The sequence below is a fragment of the Takifugu flavidus genome, chromosome 11, assembly GCF_003711565.1.
Source record: "Takifugu flavidus isolate HTHZ2018 chromosome 11, ASM371156v2, whole genome shotgun sequence".
In the NCBI taxonomy this organism is placed as follows: Eukaryota; Metazoa; Chordata; class Actinopteri; order Tetraodontiformes; family Tetraodontidae; genus Takifugu; species Takifugu flavidus.
This window is the reverse complement of record NC_079530.1, coordinates 8,210,900-8,232,775: the sequence shown is the minus strand read 5'-3', so window position 1 is coordinate 8,232,775 and position 21,876 is coordinate 8,210,900. Positions and strand designations below refer to the sequence as shown.

At 43.0% G+C, this 21,876-nt stretch overlaps 1 protein-coding gene across 2 annotated transcripts in view; it reads right to left on the bottom strand.

Annotated features, from left to right (window-relative positions):
• LOC130533539 (pro-neuregulin-3, membrane-bound isoform) overlaps positions 1-21,876 on the bottom strand; it is a 178,176-nt gene that overhangs the window by 31,758 nt on the left and 124,542 nt on the right. For both annotated transcript variants that reach the window (XM_057047043.1, XM_057047044.1), the window contains one exon: positions 2,595-2,668. In XM_057047043.1, the coding sequence (XP_056903023.1) occupies positions 2,595-2,668 (74 nt within the window). The remainder of the gene's footprint in view (positions 1-2,594; positions 2,669-21,876) is intronic.

The window sequence follows — 21,876 nt, the reverse complement described above, 5'->3', positions numbered from 1 at the left end:
TGCAAGATTCCTGCTGTTAGTTTACCTGCTCGGGTTTCTGTCTGAGGCGCTTTACTTGCACCTCTGACTTATAAAGTCTGTGTATAACTCCAGATTTCGACTCTCCTGTTTGCGAATCCACGAAAGTCATGACACTCTTCTCCTCTGAGGTGCCAAGATGTGTCTAATTTCCTCTGACGTCTCCTCCTCGGAGACTTCCACATGCCAAAAGATCCTTGGCAGCATGCGCTGCCCTGCTGCTGAACCTTTTTTTCTCTCTCTCTCGAGTTGACACAATTCAAACCTCAGTCCGTCTGAGATCCACGCCAGTTAGTGTTGGGGGACACGCTGGGCACGGGGCTCATGTGTGTCAAAGAAAGGATGGCACGGTGGAGGTTAGCCAGAGACAGATGGGGGTGAGAGGTGGCCATCAGTAGGGAAATTTGGAGGGGGGGGGGGGGGGTGTCAACACAGAGGCAAGAGCCAGAACAAGACACTGAGGCAACCTGGGAAATTAGAGGTTTGATGAGCTGCAAGCAAAGGAGTCGAGGAGTAATGCGGTGAAAAGATTATAAGAGGGATGAGAGACGAAGCAGCAAACTTAAGTCATTCTTCTTCTCCAGTTTTTTTTTAACTTACCAACTTTTGTAGGCAGTAGACGTCGGATTAAGTGGGAGAAAAGAAACAACATTTTCATATTAATGAAAAAAAAAAGTTTTGACAATAAAGAGCAATAAAGAGTTCAGTCTAGAGAGAGCAGGAACCTCAACCAGCCATACGTGAGTGGAGAAAGTAGGGCGGATTTCTTCTAACCCAGCAGATTGCTTACAGCGTTGAAGTAAGGACATCTGAACTCAGACCAGCCAAATGAATTTATTTAGAGTCACAGGCTGCAGCTTGGAAATGGGTTTGATGCCCTCTGAAGATCTAAATAATTAAACTAGACCAGCAGCGAGAAAAGTTGTTTCCCGACTGCCTTAGCCAATTTAATCCACGGGTAGCAAATCACGATGATCTAATGCACACAATGGAAGATACCTTTGCTTACAGTTGTTTACACTTCCCTGGAAATGTTCTTAGGTTCTCAGGCACCGTACATTAGTCAACCCTAACCACCCCAGTCTACCGTGTGAAGCTAACAGTTGTAGCCAGTACAGGATCTCCGAAAGGAAGCATTTTGATGGGGTTCAGCTGGAATCAGCCAACTCTCATTTTTCCTCACGGACGAGCAGTCACGTGACATGTTTTTCTTGCTAAAATAGGCTCGTCGTTAGCTCGTTGCTTCAGTTAATGATGGGATCTTCAGAAGGAACAACGTCATTGTTTACGCTGATGAAGACGTCTCCTGGCTGCCAACAGGTTGGGGTCAATGGGTTTGCTGTACAAACAAGACGATGAGTATCACTTCGCTGAACACCACTGTTGCGCTAACAAGGACTGCCACCCAAATACTTGCTCGGAATTAAAAACCTCATTACTGACACTCAATTAATGGTCTGGAAATAAAGGATATTAACAGAGAGCAAGTGATAAAAGTGGTGCTGTGTTTGCCAGATTTAATCTACAAGTTTTTTGGCACCTTCTCTCCCTGGCATTGAACTACTTTTGTTCTTCTATTACAACCACAAAATAACAAGCCTCTCTTCCATCTCATTTCTTTTACATGCTGCTATTAGAGCTTATGAAATAGTGAGACCGACTGCACATTGGTGACAATGCCGAGTACATTTTAGATTGAGATAGAGAAAAGTTGATATGGAATAGTCATAATGGGCTCTAAGGATGGCAGTTTAGACAATTTGCGCGTGGCATTGAGAGGGCCATGTGTTTGGGAGATAAAGAAATGGGAGGAGAAAGAAGAAAATTAAAATGGAATTCAGTGAGAACAGAGGACGGTCGCATAACGAGGCTGGAATGCTTCGAACCAACAGATTATTTAATATATCAGGAGACTGTATTCAGAGAACCTTAAGTGATGGATAAATACTTCAGGGATCCACATTCAGTTGCATGTATCGATGCATTAAAGAGGCGTTGGGGCTTCAAGAAAAAGCAATCTTGTTGTTTCTTTTAATTAATAACTGAGGCTCATGGAGGATTTGAGGGAAAAGCAGCCAGTTTAAAGGCAATTACCCAGGTCATTAAGGTGGGAGAATCCGGCACTATTCAATCTTCTAAAGAAGATAAGTCTTTACAAGAGGAGCCACTGAACAGTTGGGAAACAGACCCTAAATCTTTCACGCATGCTTCACGAAGGAGAAAAACAACAACACTCCAACTGAAATCACTTTATCTATATCATACAAACAGCAGATTATAGTAAGGCCTTCAAAAAGAGTGTTTTCACAATGATATCCATGGAAATATTGGACTTATTTAATAATATTTCACTTTCCTCTTGCACAGCAGAGCAAAGACCAGATGCTGGTGCCAGTCTGTAATATTTGATTCTCCCGTCTTTCATTATTGCAGATTAGCAGAACTCAAAGTAAACGTTCCAAAAGTTGTCCGGGATCAGAAGTTTCTCTCAATGGCGATCCCCTTTCATTTCCCTCCTGTTTGCTTTTGTATCAAATATGTGAGGGAGGATTTGTGACGAGAGTTTGAAAACTTACTCGGGTCCGACAAGATGGAGTCCGTCTTCGGCAGGAACTGGTCACAGCGGATCCCCTGATATCCCTCTCGGCACCTGTCACAGAAAAACAAAGAATCGGTCACGAGGCGGTGCTGCAACAGTCTGAGCGTGCACCGTTTCTCCTTTAGTGGATGAGAGAAAGAGAGAAAAACAATGTTGTTTTTCCAGACTGGAAACAAAGCTTCACTTTCACAAAGTCTGGAGACCGAAGAGCTTCACACTCCCATCTTGTGTTGCCTTTCCTGTGCAGATGGAAACCAAACCATACAGGAACGCAACCCCCAAACCCCGTCAACAGGCGCTAGCAGACGACAGTGTATCAAAACCCTCATTCTGCAGACACATGCTACAGTTTCTGGGTAAAACTCAAACTTTCTACGGGTTACTTTGTGCGGTGAAGTCATGCAACCATCATTAGGCAGCTAATGGCAACTGAAAGGCGCCTAGATTGTGTTTTAATTGCCTTCAGCTCCCTACATGCAGCCTGCCTGTCAACTGTCACCATGTTGTACACACAACTGCAACTGTGTTTATACATTAGCTTACGGCTATTTTACAACCACTTCACCACTAACTTCCTTTAACCTTCAGTGCTACTCCTGAAATTATTCCGTAACTGCAGAGTAAACACGAATTTCCCAGCGGTGACTCCCCCCCCCAATCCCCACATGCATCTGGACACAACAGAGATCAAGCTCACACAAGGATGCATCGTGACATATCAAAGCGTTTGCTCAGCTCGGAATGATAATAGCTATCCTCTTTTTGTCTTTCATCTACGGTGACTGACTTTCAATTATTAAATAAGCTGCAGAAGGAGGAGGATGGTGCACTCAGCTGTGCACGCCAGTCAGTGGGATTGTGGAGCGCCTGGGCTCCGGGCGAAGGAGGAGGACACACTGACATTGATCTGAACCTAAACCGAAAAATCCCAGGCAGCAAAAAGCAAAACGGCGCCGAAAACAATAAAAAGTCATTTCCTGAAGGACACTTAAAATGCTAAATTACTTTGGGGAACTTGCAGCATTCTCTTTCTATTTAGCAAACAGTAGTGAGTGATTAAGGGCACATAAAAACGATCTATTTTAAAGCAGGGTTAATTTGTAAATGGGTTTTTTTGGACCATAAAGGGATTCCAAGGAGTGATTGTTGGACAGTTAGCAAACGGCTGCTTCAGGTCACGTCCATGGGAGGTATTTTCTGCTGTAACTGAACATTGACAGAAGGCAGCGTTTGTCACACTAAGTGGAAGGGAAATAGATCCACATATTGAACTGTGTGCTCAGACTCTCTGTGTGACTGTGTGTTCTCAGAAGATGTCAAAACACCGCGGCATTGCGAGGGAAATGGATCAAAACCTCAGAGGAGCCAAGAGCAAGTGTCAGAGAATTGAAGGGTTCCATGCGCTTTAATTAGCTCCACAGCCACTAATTAAAAGAAGCAAGAAAATATAATGTGGGTGCACATGCTGGAGCGTTCGCATGTGAATGTCACACCAACGCACATAAGAGCACAAGGCAGCAGACAAATATACACACAACACCTGCAGGATGATGAATTTCTGCAAAAGGAAGTGTGAAAATATGCTGTTCACACACACACACACACACACACGTTTGACAGAATGTGAGGAAGTGGCATACAATTTTACCGAAGTTAATTGAATTACATTTGGGATTTAAAAAAAATTAAATTATATGTTTAAAAGACATGTTTTAAAGACATAATTTGAGGTTCACAGGCATAATTTCATATCTTGACTGCAACAACCTTCTAATTACGTTTCAGTCTCATTAGTCGGAACAGGCAGGGACTAGTCTAGGATCTTTTTCCCGGGAATTGAGTGCTCTCAGTAGTAAGTTAAAAAAAGTAATAAAAATAGAATCACTGAAGATCATTTTGATTAAAGTAGGCACCATTTTTACATTCGCCCGGGTGCACTATTGACCAAAGACACAATCAGAAACACAATCGCACTCCTGAGGACCTTGTTTACTTTGGATACCCAATGAACTCATATTGGCTGATGTATCAAATCTAATCCAATGATACTGTTTGGTTTAAGTAGTGTCTGTTTGGACTTCAGAGGAGGACAGAGATGATTACTTTTCCACTTTAATGATGTTACATATCTCCTACTCGGGTGTGATTCTCAATAGTTCCTCCTTCCTCGCTTGATGGGAGAGAAAATTGAGATGGAAATCTGGTATCAGGTATCCAGGGAAGTCTTTTTTTCCTTCCCGGATGGCCTGATTGAAATGCATCTGGGGCGCCATGTCTGAGCCTGACAGTCAAGAGGAGGAAGCATGAGTGGAACTTTGTTCTGCGTATGTGCTATAAATACCATCGACACCTTTATGTGATCAGATTATCAGACATCTACGGTGCAGCCACACAGTTTTCAGACTGTTTCAGAGTGACCATTGGTCATGGGTTTGGTTGGACGCTGAGCCCTGGGAAGATCCAAACATCTTCCCTGTTAGAATGATGGATGAGGTCACGGGTACCTTTTTGTAGTCTCTCACCCCTGGAAGCAGTTCTTTCCTGTGTGGCTTTTCTAAGCCATGCCCAAACAATTGACTTTTACCACAGCTGGACTCAAGTCAAGGTTTAGAATCTCCTCAAAGATCTCAAAAATTCTGTTTTCACCTTGTGCTTCCAGAGCACTGAGCAATGAGAGAATCTATGAATTCATTTCTTTTTAGCTGCAACATTCACTTTACTCCAGAGTACCCCGGGGTACACACAGAAACCACAGTATTAATCACTGAACCACCATGTGACCCAGAACTAATCCTGATGCTTAACCACAGAAACATTAGCCTAAAATGCCTCTTCTAGTCAGACTCAAACCACAAATGGTTCATATTTAAAACCCCCACAATGCTTTAAGCTTCACATTGGAAGCCAGCACCAGTTTTCTACAATTGATGTTAAAATATGCCAAAAATTGTCAGGTTAAAATAGGACGATAGAGTATATGGAAAGGACAGATGCCGTGTTACAGTCTTTAGCTATTGCGTTGCCTAGTTCATTTTTACTGCAAGAAATAAGACGAAAGTTGCTCTCAAGATAATGGTTTGTTCAATTTTGTGATTGCAACAATTGGATTGAAGGCATTGGTACAAAAAAATCCATTCTGAAATAATGCACTTTTCACAAATAAATCTTCTTTTCAAAATGCTGGTGGGCTTTTTTTTGTCAAATACTGTGAAGTCTACTACATTTGGGCAGTTCTAATTGCTATGATGATAACTGTACACTCAGACACGCAGGAGGAACATTTGAGGATGGTTCTTGTCCCACAATGATATTTTGGTTCAATTAAATTCTCGTTGAATTTCTGTAATTGGCCTCTTTGTAGCTGTCATTTCAAAAGTGGTTCTGCAGACTGGGCCCTAGTTTCTGCTCTGCTCACAGACCTGAAATCAACGGAAACGCTGTTGAATATCAGCACCTGGTGAAAACTGCAGCCATCTTAGCCTCCAGGGCTCCATGCACCTCTCACGACAGCTGACAATCAGAAATCACTTTACAGATTTCCTGTTGGTTTTAAAAAAAAAAAAAAAAAAAACACGCCTTCCTCTTAATATTCCTCCACCTCACCGTGCAGATGGTAAGAACTGGCCTCCACTTTCCAAGGCACCTTTCTGACAGGAAGTACTTGAATAATCCACAGCTTCTTCATGTTGCAGATCCCAAAATTAAAAGAACAACGATACTATTTCATCCGTTTCAACACTCGTGTCACCTCATTATTTCTTTTTTCCCCCCACATTACTACATAGTGGAATGGAATGGAAGCTGAGGATGACTAGAATTCTATTTACATCAACATAGAAACGTTCTTGGAACCTTTTTAACCTTGCTGTTAGATCAGAGGTAATGTTCTGTCAGATACTGTAAATAGGTGCGTAGTCTCAGGTTGTAGAGGGAACATCAGCCGGCGTTTGATGCTGGTGTCCCTTAATTATATCACATTTTCCCCACTTTAAAGACTACGTCAACACACGGCTCAAAACAACACCGGTAGAGGCATTTCATCTGTTAAGAGGAGATCCAGTTCATGGCAGCTTTAAATAGGTGGAAAAATGAGCAGTTTCTGCCAGTTTTTATCGATTTTTAGCGACGCGATGTTCTGGTTCCACCGGCCTAAAAACCCTAAAACGCCTTCTTCAGTTAATATCTAATCAAACAACATTTCTCCGATTTTACGGGATTGTGCTGCATTAGTTTGCCAACGTTTCCAAAAGAAAAAGCCCTCAGCCTTAATCAGGGACAGTCTGACTGTTTTAGAAAGGTCCTCTCAACACTTCACTTCTCCCGTCAAGTTCAGTAGAAGTCACTTAAGTACTTTTCGACTGTAGAAGATCAGGCCACACTCTATAAATACATTCCTCTGTCTTGTGTAGTGATCTTGATATGAGCTGAAAGTACCATTACCGGTGAGATAACAGCTCATCTCACTGCCTTATCTCTGTTTCATTCTTCATCCATTTCTTTGCCTGTTTTCTCCTTATGAATATTAACACTTTTATCTCTTGCACCACTTATCTCTGCACTGAATGATTCCCACCCTCTAAGTCACTCTGATTAGATGGTTTGTTCACTCCGCCGCCTTCGTGGACGAGTCAGAAACATCTATTTGTTGCTAATAGAAGGTAACTGAGGTGCTTTAATCGATTTAATTGGTTGTTATCTCTGTCTGTGGGAAGCAACGAGTCCTCCCTTTTCACCAAAGACCCTCCTGTGGGGAATTACTGACCATAGAAAAGTATAACGAGGTACTCTGCTGAACACCGACCTTATATTTTTTTGCTTTGTTTAACCATATTTTTACTTGTTCTATACTTGATTATGTGGCAGCGACCTTTAGCAGGGAAGCAAAGAACCAGCCCGTGTTAGCAACCACATGGGTGGGAAATTGATCACGTCCTGATTCCTGAATACAAACAGAGCAGCACAAAAAGGCCAAAGGAGGAAACTTGAAGGAGAGCATGCAGTTTGTGCTGAAAAACAACGGTCCCATGAAGGCTCTGACCTTTGGATGAATTAAGCAGAGGGAAAGTCCGTGAGGGTAATCAGATAATTAAACTTGCTTCTTTTGGCTCCCGTTTAGGATTATTTTGTTTCCCTCAGGAAATATGGTGGCATTGTGAAAGTGTCACTTGCCTGTCGCTGATCCCTTCAGAGGGCACGGCTCAGAAGACATTTCACAAAGGATAAAACCTCACAAAGGGTTTTAAGCTGGAAACCTTTTTGGAAGCTGGCAGCCACTTCAGCTCCTCAGCGATGATGCTGGAATTTCAATTTTCAGTGGAAAACAGAGGAAAGTTTCAAAGTTGCAACAGTGGGATTGTTGTGATAGTTTTCACATGATGTTTAAGTAAAACTGGTTTCAGTTCGAAAAAATACAGCCAATTTTGACTTATTTTTGAAGACACAACAAAAGCGTAAATATAGTTTTGTTGTCACAATTTTCCGAGCATCTTGTGATTTTGCCTCATTTAGTATGTTCCTAAACTCTCTTCCCTACACGCGTGTCTGAAGCATGTCCTCTTACACACAAGTCATCCAGACATGTCTCCAGCAAAAGATGAAGGGGCACAAACAGGGTAAGAAAGGTTGCTCCAAAAAGTCAGTACAACATTCAAAACAACAAAAATATGCATTGAGTTTCCTTTTTCTCCAAAGCAAATTGGGTTTCTTGGCTTTATAACAATCCTGATTAATTCTTTAAATCGTCCTATTCCTTCTTGAAACAAAACCCAGCCTGAGGGAAGCGAAGTGACATGTTGTTAGGATGCAGAAAACCCATCCTGAAAGTATACGAGAACGTGTTTGTGTTCATCCGTCTGACATTCCCAGCGCCCCATCGCCTGCAGGTAATAAGGAACAATTTCATCAAAACACCACCAAAGGCGAAAGGAAGGGATATATGTGTCAAAACAATAAAATTAGGATAAGACTACTTCAGTATGTTGTTGGAGATGCTTTAGACAAAGCAGAAATGAAACACCGAACATTAATAAAAGCAGCTTTGTGCTAGATTTATGCAGAATTTTCAGACATATTTGCCCTCTATTTCATAGTGTCAAAAATAGTGTTAAAACAACGGACAAAAGATCATGAAACACACCTGAACCCTTGGATTTCCATATTTACAGCACTTGCCTTAAAATAACTGCGCTCATAACTCGTGAACTTTGATAACTCGTGATGCTTTTTGATCCAAGTCACTTCTAATCCGTATCGATGGCAAATTACACCTGTAAAAGTCAGTTCCTGGCATTAATGAGGACATTGGCTGGATAAAAGATGCTGCATCAACAGAACCAAAAGCCTCGTTGACAGCATTCTTTAGCAGAAGGAGGGCTGAAGAGGAAAGAAGCTTTGGTACGGGGTGAGAAAGCACTGAGGGAAAACAACAACTAGCGGCTTATGTGACACCCCCCCCACCCCCCCAAAAAAAGTCCAAAACACCAACACACCCTGCTTAGAGATTCATTACTTTTGAGAGGAGAGAAAGTGCTAATGCTCCCTCTAGATTTGTTTCACTCAACTCCACCCTGGGAAATGAAAAGCGTGATTTCGTTTTTTAAAGAATGCAAGGATGGAACTGAGGAGAGAAAGTGGAGCAAACATGTCTGTGCACAAAGAAGTACTGTACTCAGTGACATTCCTTATTTATGAAACAGTTAGCATGAGCTACTCAGACCATATTAAGTCCGTATTGGCCCAATTATGCCGGAAAATGCATCTGGTTTGTATAGAAATTACAGTTTTGTGTCATGAGGACAGCAGGACCATTTTTCAGATGTGTCTTGCTGCAAAGTGTCAGCCTGAAAGGAGCATGGTTTAGAGTGGAGGACAGGAAAAAAGCCCATGAGGTGCCAAACAACTGCAGATGAAATACGAACATATGAAGAGGCTTCCCAGGAATCTCTTCCGGCAATCAAGCGGGTGTTTGGGTGGGAGAGACACAAACACTGCGACATCTGTGGTATTAATTAGACAGATTTGGAGTGTGGTCTATGTGTGCAGCGTTGCTCCTGGCTCAGACACAACGATGTAGAGAGGCAGAGTGTGCAGAACTGCAGCTGAGAGTGAGATATGAAGAACAAAGATGGGTGGGAGAAGGTTTGAAAGTCACGTTACGACGTCCTGATACATGAAGGGGATTCAGCGTTTCCTCTCCCTAAATGCAGGCAACACATTTTAATGAGGAGGCAGAATCAACACAGCAACTTTCTCAAAAAGGTGTCACCCCTTCCTTATTTCAGCTTGAACTCCATTTCAGGCGTCGGAGCATTTAAAGGAACTCTGACCACAGGGAGCATTGTTGTTGGACAGAAAATGAGCTTTCTGTCAGGCGACCAGGTGTCTCTCAGTCACTCAGAAAACGTGTTACCTGGCATGGAACAAGCGCTGCCCCCTGTGGAATCCCTGATTTGAATAGAGCGTGGCGTCCGTGTTGCTCAGGCAGCGAGGTGAGTGGGACAGAGAGCTGGAGGGAGTTGGCCGAGATGACTTTCACACCAAGGTCTCCACTAACTCTGCTGTAATGAGCCTGTCAGCGAGGTGTAAGCCATCAGAGGAAGGCTGCCCCCATCAACCTGGTTTCACGGGGGAAGGATGAGTAGCTCTCAGCTTGTATGTGTGCGTGCGTGTGTGGGAATTTTATTGTCAGATTTCTTTTCCCGGCCTCCCAAACAAACAAGCTTCTCATCTCTTTAAGTTACCGAACTACTCAGAGCTTTGAAAAACGGCCGTTCGCTTGACCTCCACGCTGACCGAGCCATAATATACACACTCACACCAGTCACACACCTGAGGGGGCGATGAGAAGAGAGGAGGAAATGGTTCTGGAACAGACCTCAAGAATAAAATAGGAAGAACATTTAACATAACTATGCATAAAACGTAACATTTGAAGAATTTCGGACAATCAACTCTTTCGTAGTTACATTTTCTACATTTCATTGTGGAATTGGACTCCTTTTGGCCTTCTAACATCGTCATCTTGCTGATCTAGAAAGCTCAACTGATAGGATTTTTGAAACTTTGCTTACTTGGGAATTCTAATTATGCCGTCGCACAAATAACTATTCGTGAAAGTATCTCGGCTGTGCACAAATAGGTGTTTTGTGGCTAAAGCAGTACATTAATCTGAAGTGGGAGTGTGTTTGCAGAGATATTGGCAGATGGGGGAGATTTCAGCTTTGTGGGTGATCTGTCACGGTACCGTTTTGACTGAAGTTTATCCCAAATATAAATCCAGACAAAGCTCCAATTCCAAGTTAAGAGCTTTCTCTGTCACTTTGGTTTTAATCATCTCCCCTGGAAGATATTTGTCTCTAATGGACTGAAAGCCTAAGGAATCGTTGCGGCTGGACGCGTGTCGCAGTGCATTTTTCATTTGTCTGAGCTCGTGCTTGCATGTGTGTGCACGCTTTTTATAAAAAAAAGCCTCCTTGATCCAGTCTTAACTGCTGTCATAAACAAGCAGCCGGCAGATGTGCGCCGCTGCTCACAGAGGGCCGCTGGTGACGGCCTGTGAGAGGAATCCACAAGCAGACGTGCAGGTTTCTGGCTGTGGCCTCCTGTCAGCACAGCTGAAACTTTACTGGCTCTGCCACATATATTTCACAGTCTCAGGATATACAGATAAAAAGATGTACAGACAGACAGAGCAGAACTTGTTAGAGGCTTCCATCAGTATGGAAACTTAAAAGTGATCGAGCCTCCATTCACTGTAGGCCAATAAACACCCACTAACGCCACAAAGCAGCTTTAACGAGCCCGTATATCGTGAGATTTGAGAAAGGCTTGTGATTGGTCTATAAAGAAGAAAGAGGTGGATTATTTGAGACCACTTCTAGCTCGTAAAAGTGACTATTTTTCAAAACTTGCAAAAATCCACATCGATCGCACAATTCTGATGAAAAAGAGGAAAAAAATGTCACTTTTTAAGCCTGACCAAGCAACTCAGCGTCAGCCAGAAGACCAGAATCATACAAAAACAAGATGAAGATGCCCTTTTACCTCGTCCACTCGCTTAAAATAGAATCATTTCAACAGCTGCACCTGATACCAACCTTTAAACACTCTTTTTAAACCAGCTTTTAATAACCGGGTGAGGGATGTGTTTACAGAAAATCTGTTTGGGCCCACTGAGGTTATTTTTCTTGCTGTTTCAGGCTACCATGTTTGCTTCAGCGTGACGTGTTTCCCTTATATTAGTAAGAGCGGTCAACAGTGAATAAATAACACAAACATCATCTGCACACACAACTGCTGCTGTCATGATGTATAGAAGAGAACAAGGGGTTATTCATGCATATCCACCGTGGGACTTACTCGAGTGTGGAGTGACATGATCTGCTAAATAAATGAGAGAGATAAATGGCTTTTCTGAACTTGCCATGACAAAGTCAACAAACCGGCCTGCTAATTAAGTCTGCGTAAGTCTTTAAAGTGCAGGCTACATGCTGTCACAGCTGCCTGGCCGTTTAAATGCTGTTCTCGTGGCTTCCGTGGCCTCTTTATGAAGCATTCACAGCTATTTATGACTCTTTGAAAGGCAAGTCACGGCTAATTTAGGGCAAACACCGCACACTCATTGGTTGTAAATGTCTTATTATGGCGCGGGGAGATATTCCCATATAATGGGCTGGTTGTTGGAAGTCTGCCAGAGGTGCATGGTGGATGAGTAAAGTATTACAGCCGAGCAAATTAGTTTCGCTGCCACACAGGAGCTGTGCAGGTGGTGTTTGAAAGGGGCAGGCCTATGTGTGTCACACACACGCGCACAGATGAGCGGCGACTGTGATGGATTGCTAGAGGTATTGGTGTGCTATGGGTCTGTGCGAGCGTTGCACAAAACCGGCTCAATGATGGAAAGAAATAAGGGTAAAATGGAACGTGCATGTTCTGTTCAGATTTTCCAGAGTGATTGGCACTGAGTGGCATTTGCAGCGGGGGCCTGCAGGCAGGTCTGGCCTCCCCGCAGGCCACGGAGTTCACGCCGCTTTCATTATCGCCGCAGTTTCAAACCCACCTCAGTAGAGGGCGGTAAATGAAGCGGCAGAAAGAAAGATAGCTAACTTTGAGCTACCTCAGGTTTAATTATCCCGTTGGCAGGAGCGCCGCAGTCATTACTGTTGTAAACGCCAGTGCGGACTTAGGAGGGATCTTCCCTTCCAAATTTCTCTGTGCTCGAATCAGCTCCCGGCTCAGCCTGTTGGTAATTGGGCTGCTCATCAACCTGGATGTCATGTCAAGGTGCTTCTCAGCTGGTGAGGATTCTTACACTGCTGAGCAGCATTGGCCATCCTTTGTGAGGAAATTTAACCTGACTTGAATTTTGCCAGGACTTTTTTTCCTCTTTCCTGTCTGAATCAAGAGCAGAACTTATAATAATAGTGAGTAGGAACATAGCAGTGAAGAAAGATTTCAATACTTTCTTTAAAAAATATATAATAAAATTTGTGAAATGTCACGGCGTGAGGAGCAGCCATGGGGAGTAGGTCGAGTTCACAGTGTCAGATGAAAGAAAAGCAAACATAAATAAATGAATTCAATTTGGTAAGCTACTGACTGACGCACGCACATTTCCCACCTTATCAAATTCCTCCTCGCTCTCTTTTTCATTTTCCTCCTTGTCTCATAACCTCGACAGGTGAACAATAGGGCACAGCTCCCCCGCTCAGAACATTTGAATTCTTCTTTTCTCTTCTTACTTTGCAGCCCAGCATCAAGGCCAGAAGCAGCGCTGCGCTTAATTCTCCATTAGAACTGAACGAGAAACTATCCAAGTTATAATAACAAGCAGTGAATCGTATAAAATACTCAAGACCTCATTACACTACCTTAAATCCATAATCAGAATCTTTAATAAATCCATACGCCCACTTTCAAGTTTTAACTAAGCATATATATTCTGTGGGTGCTTTGTTGGTTGGTTTCTGGTTCAGTTCCCATGTCTGTCTAAATTCCTCTCAGGAAATTGTTCATGTCACCTTTAATAGGACTAAATGTCTCCATGGAAACTAGGCATTCAAGATAGGCTTGAAAAGCTGACTTCCTTTCTGCACATGCATGTGTGTGTACATGTCTGTCAGTCTTTGGTGGCTCTCCAGACCATAATTCCTTTGCAAGAGAACTGCAAAGACATCCAGGACTGGTCAGAATGTGGCACAGCAGCGTCTGGGAATCAAAGCAGTCGGAATACTAAAAACACAAAATCGATATATTTCTCTTTGCCTCTGTCTTCTTTTGTTGCTTATTTATCTAACTTTATTCTCTCGCTCTGTGTTTGTGTCACTCCCTCCCTTGAAATAACCTCCACAGCTAATGATCTGCCGTGCCCTCAGCGTGCTTTTATTGAATAATAAATGAGCTGATCTTATCTCAGGCTCATCTCCAGCAGACTGTAGAAGCAGCAAACACACAGTGCTAACTCCAAGGTCATAAATTCAGAAACAAAGATACTTATGTGGCCCTTATTCACATGTGGACTGACACATCAGTGTCTGCAACAATCAATATTACTCTGAGTAAAAAGGAAGCTGCTGCTCCTGCCACCACAGAATAAGAGCTGTTTCCGTAGCAACATGCATGTGACATGTACAGAACATATACAGAGCGGGACCCAATGAAGCAACAAGACAGAAATAATAACCACCAGAACAGCTTCTATTAATTCTGTGCTTATCCAGCTAAGCTATTTGTGAATTTCTGCCCATTAGAGCTGCACAGGTTTCCTTTCTTAAGCTGGATTGAGACGCAAACATTCCAACATGGACAGAAATGAGCCTCCGCTCGTATAAAAAATGTATTTCAATTAACAGTTTTCATGGATATATTTATTTTTTCAGTTGCCATACAGCAATGATGACAGCTTGCTAGCAACATCTCAATTTATGTACATTGCACACAGGCGCGGCTCCTGGAATTACATCCCTTGGTAATACTTTAAGTGGTAGTAAATGGGATGTAGAGGGTGATCCAGTTGGCAAAGAGATAATGATACTGTTGTCTGCCAAAAATAGAAAAAATATGCATGCAAACCAGATTGAAACAGTGGAGGGAAAATTACAATGTAAAATGAAATCCTCATCATGTGAGAAGCTGAGGTTCGCCGCCTGATCGCGTCAAAGCGCAAACTCAAAGGTTGATTGAGTGGAGGCTGCACGTTGGCAGCTGGTGGGAACGTTCATGTCCAAAGTATGTTTCTCAGTCAGCGAGATGGAAATTAACTGGATCATTTGAAGACTTGAGAAGTCCCAAAAAGGGCATTAGCTTAAAGGTCAGACAAAAAACCCACTAAAGATGGGGTGTGTGGGTGACAGAGAGAGAGAGAGACAGAGTGTGTGTGTGTGTGTGTGTGTGTGTGTGTGTGTGTGTGTGTGTGTGAGAGAGAGATTGCAGCATTTGCAGCATTACAGCCCCATAACCATACTTTTGGCCCCTGAGCACCTTAACGGGGAGACTGCGGCTTCCGGCCCTTTGCCATCCCCCTGCTGTTCCACACATGCAGAGCAGGGCGCAGCGTGATGACATGTACATCGCTAAATATAAGCGGGAGAGATCTGACAGAGAGCCGGGAGATCCGGAAACACAAACCAGCAGGATGGGAGCGGAATGTGCGCGCCTGCTCGTTGGCGTGCGAGGGATTTGGCTGTTGAAGAAGAGCCGCCAGCAGTTGGGAGAATTTGCAGTGATTTGACGGAGGGAGGCTCGCCACGGGCTGCAGCGGCGCCGAGTCCTCCAACAAATGAGCGCACAACAATTCAGACATGTGCAGATCCATACCTGTAAAACACCGGGGGATGCTGCTTCAGAGAGCACTGTCTGAGTGCTAAATGGCCCATTTCTAATGGATTTATGGGTGAATGAGTGAGTGAGTGAGTGAGTGAGTGAGTGAGTGAGTGAGTGAGTTTTGAATGAGATGTCTTTTTCAGGCATAAATAAGGTTTTGCTCTCTACAGTATCTTGGACTGCCTAAAGCTGTGATTGGATCATCCCTCTGATTATCCTTTGCTTAAATGGCATCAGACTGTGGTGGCAGCTGGCTGCAGGGGTTTTTCCCGACCTCTCCTGGGGGAGCCCGAGGTGTTCCCAGACCAGATGGGATATATAATCCCTCCAGTGGGTTTTGGATGTAATCACAGGTTCTGTTCCCAGTTGGACGGGCCTAAAAACCCTTCAAAAGCAGCCATTAAGGTGGGCAGGCTGATAAGACACCACACCAGCTGCCTCTTTTAAACACCAGCAGCTCGGGTCCATTTGCTTTTAAAGCAGCTACTGGATTTAACCCCGACCGCATAATGAAGACAAAAATACACCTTCAATGCAAACGTGAGCTCTGAGCTGACCCTGTCATTTAACAGTGTCTCTTTATTACATTCTTGTCTGAAAAGCTACAAAAGACCCACCAATGGAGTAGAAATGATGTACATCCAACACATTTCCACTCAGCTGTGTCCAACTAATCATCCGTCAGCCTGACGTTTAATGGCCTCCAACAGTAACAACCACTAATTGGTCCACTCAACTTTTCTTTGAGGTTTGAGTCTCTAATGGGCTTTTAGTCTCTAAATTTACACCTTTGGGCTTTAGTCCCTGAAATAAATCACTTTATTTATAATTGAGTGTTTTCTGTGTCTTTTTTTTAAATCAAATGTATCTGTGCTGATGCCTCATTCTGCCTTCACTCTATTAGTTGGATTCTTTCCTTTCTCCCCATGTAGCTGTTTAAAAGTGAAAAACAAAGTAATCAGGGAACACTATCTTGTTTTACATTTTCTCGTGTTCTTTCGATCTCGCTCCCCACAGAGCATAAAAATTCCCCAGCAATCTTTCACCTGTTAACTATAGAAACCACCTATCAACCGTGTTCTTGCATGTACATGAGAGGTGTGTGAGTGTTTTTCCAACAAAACAAAACGCTTATGATGATTCTAAAAAAGCCCCAAGGTGCTGAGACAAAACAGACCCTTGCTCCCAACACAGTGTTGCACAAACACACAAACACACAACAAAAGATGTCAGCTGGGAGCTTTCCCGCGATCGTAAAAACGAATTATATTCCCGAGATTTTGGTTTTTCAGGGAAAGTTCAGGGCGTTTGTCCAAGCAACTGTCTAAAAAAGAGGGCTTAGCAATCACAACTGAACAATTCCATCCACTTTTTCCCCACCATATTAACCTTCCAGAGCTCAGACAGTACAAAATACATAAAAAAAAACAACTAACTACTGCAAAGTATCATAATTAATGTACTGATTCAGCTCCAGGATGCATTACAGACTTTTACAATTACAACATCATTATCAGTTTTAGCCCCATTCTTCATTTCATTAACCAGATAACCAGATTTTTTTTAAGCAGCGCTTTGAATTTGTTTGAATAGAACAAAAAAGAACAAGGTTTTCCCAGGAGAAAGGCACTGTCCTATATGTACAGACACACCGTGAAAAGAAAAGTGATCCATCCAGCCATCATCTACCCACGGTGGGCTGTTTTCCAAGATGCTTTGCCGGGGTTCTCAGGGAATCTCTGCATAAGGCAGAATTCATGTCAGCATAATTATAATGTCTCTTAAGATAATTCAGCTGCTTCCAGCTGCTGGGATGTGTTTTGTAGAGTTGCATGCAAATGCTTTTGCCTCAGTTAAATACAGCTATTTATCATCTGTTGCATAATTTTGCTTACTTGTTGGCTCATTGTCTCATCACTGTATTTAAAGAGGTGCCTTTGTTTTCCTTTCACATGCTGGGTGGTGGATTTGCTCATTTGCCTCAGTCTCATTTGCACTTAATTATTTTCCCCATTATTTTGAGGCCGACCCTCTGTGCCGTGACCATTTCTGGCTTTATTACCTCGGCCATGACTTTATTGAAGTGGCTGAAGAAATAATTGTGATTAAGTAAATGTGCTTGTGCTTCGGATATCTGCATTTCCCCAAACTGACCTAAATCACTTTGGAGTTTAAAATCCAAGGGGAGACCAGCTACTATTATTTGAATAGTTCCATTTTTTTCTGGTAACATGTTGAAATCAATGTGAATGACTTCACATTAATTAATCAGTCATTTCTTTCTTTATCACAATAATACCTGACTAAAAAAAGGAGTAAGCACTTAAGACCAGTTTTGTGACAGGATTTCTTGTTTCTTTTGAAGAGAGACGTATGGCATAAAATCAGATTCAGCAAAAGCAACAGCCAGACAGCCCCCTGCTTGTTTTCCCATAAGGCCCATATTTCTTAAATATTCCCATCTTCACTGATGAACTGGGCCGATCCTGAAGCTAAATGCTTTTGGGCATCCTGGCTCGGAAAGGAGAGATATTATATTATTTATATGGACAAATGCTCAAGCAGCGCCTCTCCGGGTATTATGCTGAAATTGTGCTCTTTAGTTATCAGGCTTAAGGCGGAAAATCAAAGCAATGCTTTAAGTGTTCTGAGCGTTCATATAAAAGATCATTTATGGAGGAAATTGCCTGCTTGTATGAGTTATTTTAGGGTTCATTGCAGTGGTCAAACCTTAATTTTACATCAGTTTAGGCATATTTATGTTTCCCGCCCACACTTATTAGTGGCTGTACTTAGTGGCTAACTCACAGGTCGCCAATGATTTATTTCTTTTGGCAGAACCAGGACAAAGGACACATGGAAGAGACCAAAATCCCTTACAGAAGTCACTGTGACAGGAGCTTGATAGAAAGCTACAGGTCTTCCACTGGAGCTACAAAGATCTGACTTTCCGTCCATCGATGAAGACAACAAAGACGGCAGGCTTTGGGGTGTTGTTGGGGTTTTTGTGGGTCCTCATCATCTGCTCTTTCCACTCTAGGTGAAAGTCAATTCATGGCAGGTCACCAGTATATCACAGGGCACACACCCTTCATCTCAACCAGAGGCAATTTAGCACCAATCTGCGTGATGTAGACGGTTAGAAGACGGAGACTCCGGAAGAGATGCCCACGCACTTCTCAAAGAACAAATCCATGCCAGGAGTCAAACCTGACCTCGCTAGATTACCACGAAGGTCACGATGCTGGGGGTTACTGACTGCTTCACTTGTTATTTACCACAATGTTTACAGTGCAAATGTAAATGTGTACATGCGGAGCGACGCTTGAGTGTTCATCGGCATTATTTCAATATCAAAGAGTTGTGCAGACATGAGCTAAAATAATGCTGCAATATCCCATAATCACATTGCATATACATTCATATCACATCTGCATATTAAGCACATTCCATCTCATATCTGCTACTTCAGGCCAGTGGCTTCACCTTTTATTCCATCACACACATGGAAAAACATGAACCCACTTGGCTCGTTTTGGCCCTTAGAGGCCTCTCATGTCCGTCCATTGAGGTGATCAAAGAAGAAGCATGTGACAGGAGCAAAGGGATCATGCTATTACGATGCAGATTCATGCAAATCCTTTGTCACTGCAAGTGTTTGTGTGTGCGTGATGTGTGTTTTGAAAATCATCTCAGAAGAAGTCGCCTGGATGCTGCAACCTGGGGAGTAGTTGTGCGTGAGGCTGTTATTTGAATACAAATGATGGACGGCCATATTGTGGCGCTGCGGAGCTTCTCCTCCCCCTAAAAAGACCTATGAGCTGCTGCAAATGTGTGACCAGAAAGATGGTTTTCTGCTTGGATTCACAGATGTGTGCGCTTGTACGTCCCGTAGGAACATTCAGGTTTTGCTTGATATTCACAGTTAAACTGCGCTTTTACTCTGAGCTCTAGCATGAGTGGCCCTACCAGGCCCTATTAACCATGCATTCAATGCCCACGTTCAACACATTTTTTCTGCAAACCTCAAATAATCCAGGCAACATGGGCATCTTTAGGAGCATAATGTGATTAAAATCCATCCATCCAAAGCTCAAACTGATGCTGTAAAAATGAATCTGTTGTTACGATATATGATGATTCAAGTGTCTGATTCCAGGACCTCCGAACTCTGATCAACAGATCAGGATTTAGCAGGATAATAAAGACACCAAATAAAGTTGAATCTATCAAAGTGAGGATGATTAAACACTGTTGATTAAAGTGAATAACAAGATTAGGCTATTGTTTGATTAGGAGTTTACATGGTTTCTACTAACCTGATTTCCTAAGTTTTACATGATTTTTGTGATAATCTATTTAATGTGTGGAGAAGCCCCGGAGGAATCTGATTATCATTATAATCAGATTGCTATCACAGGGAGAGTCAGGCAAATCAACCATTTTCTCTTTTTTAACCATAAATCTGCGAACACACTTGGATTAAACTTGAATACACAACAACCATACTGACTTTTCTACCTACAGGATTTGAATGTGTGTTACGACCCGTTGACCGGTCATCAACATTGACGCACGGACATAAATTAAACAGCGTTACTGATAATATCCAGTCACCTTTTCCCAGTTTTATCTTTGGTAAGAAATATGAATGAAGAAGACTCCAAAAAGCAGACAAACAACAAACACCCAAGCTCAGGTGGAGTTCAAACTGTATACAAACGGAGTTTTAGAAAGCTCTCAGTGTGTTGATTTTGAGTATTTTCTGATACCCCAGACAGGAACCAGGACATGTGACTCATTAATATGGAGATTAACTGTCATTTGGTGTCATTAATGAGGCAGAGAGGACGAACAAGGCTTGACACATCAGAGTGTTGTGGCATGAAAGTGGATTAGCTTTGTCTGAGAAGCCACGGATGGCATTCTTGTAGATGCATCCCATTTAACACATAGGCTTAACTGTGTGTTTACAAGTGTAGACATAGAACAGCATCTACCCCAGCATGTCTGCATCTGGGTTGGCAAATATGTATGGCAGTTTGTCTCTTAGCCTTCCAGCAAAGCCGCAAAGTTGGAAACACACGAGCAATAAAAGAAAACTCACCAGTGGTGACGCGGGCCTGCAAAAATAACTTCCAATCACTCTGCATATCCCCTCAATCGATCCCCCACCCTCTTCTCCAGCTGCTGAAGGCATTTGCATTCTGTCGCTCGAAGCTCTGCTGTTACTGGAGTATGTCACTACATTCCGCGCTCACGCTCCATCTTATCCCCACAGACTCATAAACGGTAGGAGGAGGTTAAATTGTTAAACCACCAGTGCAGGCAGACATACTTCTCGAGACCTTTTCTGTTTGTCTGTGTAAGCCGCAGACGGTGGCGGCAGCTGGTTCGGGGAGGATATTTGTCATGCGCTGCCGGTCACCCACTCCTCCACTGGAGGGGACTCGGGTGCTGCCTGTAGTCACAGTGAGATGCAGCGAGCGAATGACAGGTTGAGCTGCTAAGTCATGCTCGTCACATTTCTCTGGCTGACTCCTGTCTCTAACCTCTCCCTGACTTAAGAGACCTTCGTTTTTTTGTTTTTTTTCCTCAAGAAGTCGTCTCCCCTTTCAGAAATGGCTGCATAATTTAAGACAGGAAGCAGACCCTGATCAGACAACAGCGATGATGTAATGAATAATTAAAGCAAGGAGGAGACATGTCTATCTCTCTTAGTATGTGTGCATGGAATTTACCTGCTGCGCTCAGTGTGAGCAAAAGAGTATTAAGGGCACAAAGCCCTCCCTAAACTACTACTAGGACTACTATGCTTGTCAGTACCAACATCTATTGATTTCTACCTGAGTCACATGTATGATTGTTGCTGCAACAAGAGATCCTGCAGGTTTTGTCCTGAAACATCAGAGAAGAGACGGTGCAGCATTTGGGTCACTTGCAAACAGGACAAATGACAAAAATTGCCCAACCTGGGGTCAGCATTGCTCGATCTTATCTTTTTGTCTTTCAGGTTGGTGCTTATCCCTCCTTTATTTCAGGCCGCGCACCCGTTATCTATATCTTTGACCTACACCGGCTTGTTAGGCCTTGAAGTCTGTGCTTAAGCATCCACAGGAATGCTGTAATGTTCCGAAAGCATGCCTCAGCATCCTCTCTGCCTTTATTGCTCTCACCCTGGTTTCTCCTTCTTGTGCTCTCTTTTCATTTTGGCAGAACTATTAGCCACTGCAGGACATCCATCCCTCCTCCTTCCAGATGTTCCGGGAGCCTCATACTTGCTTCTCTTCTTCCTGTCTACATGCACCCCTCCCATCTCCCTCTCCTTTTGCCTGTTTTCTTTCCTTTTTTCTCTTTTTCCATTTTGTGCAGTTTCCAAGGTCACAAAAACAATAGAAGATTCTGCCTGTTTCCCTCAACCCCAACCCTGGTGGTTGTGG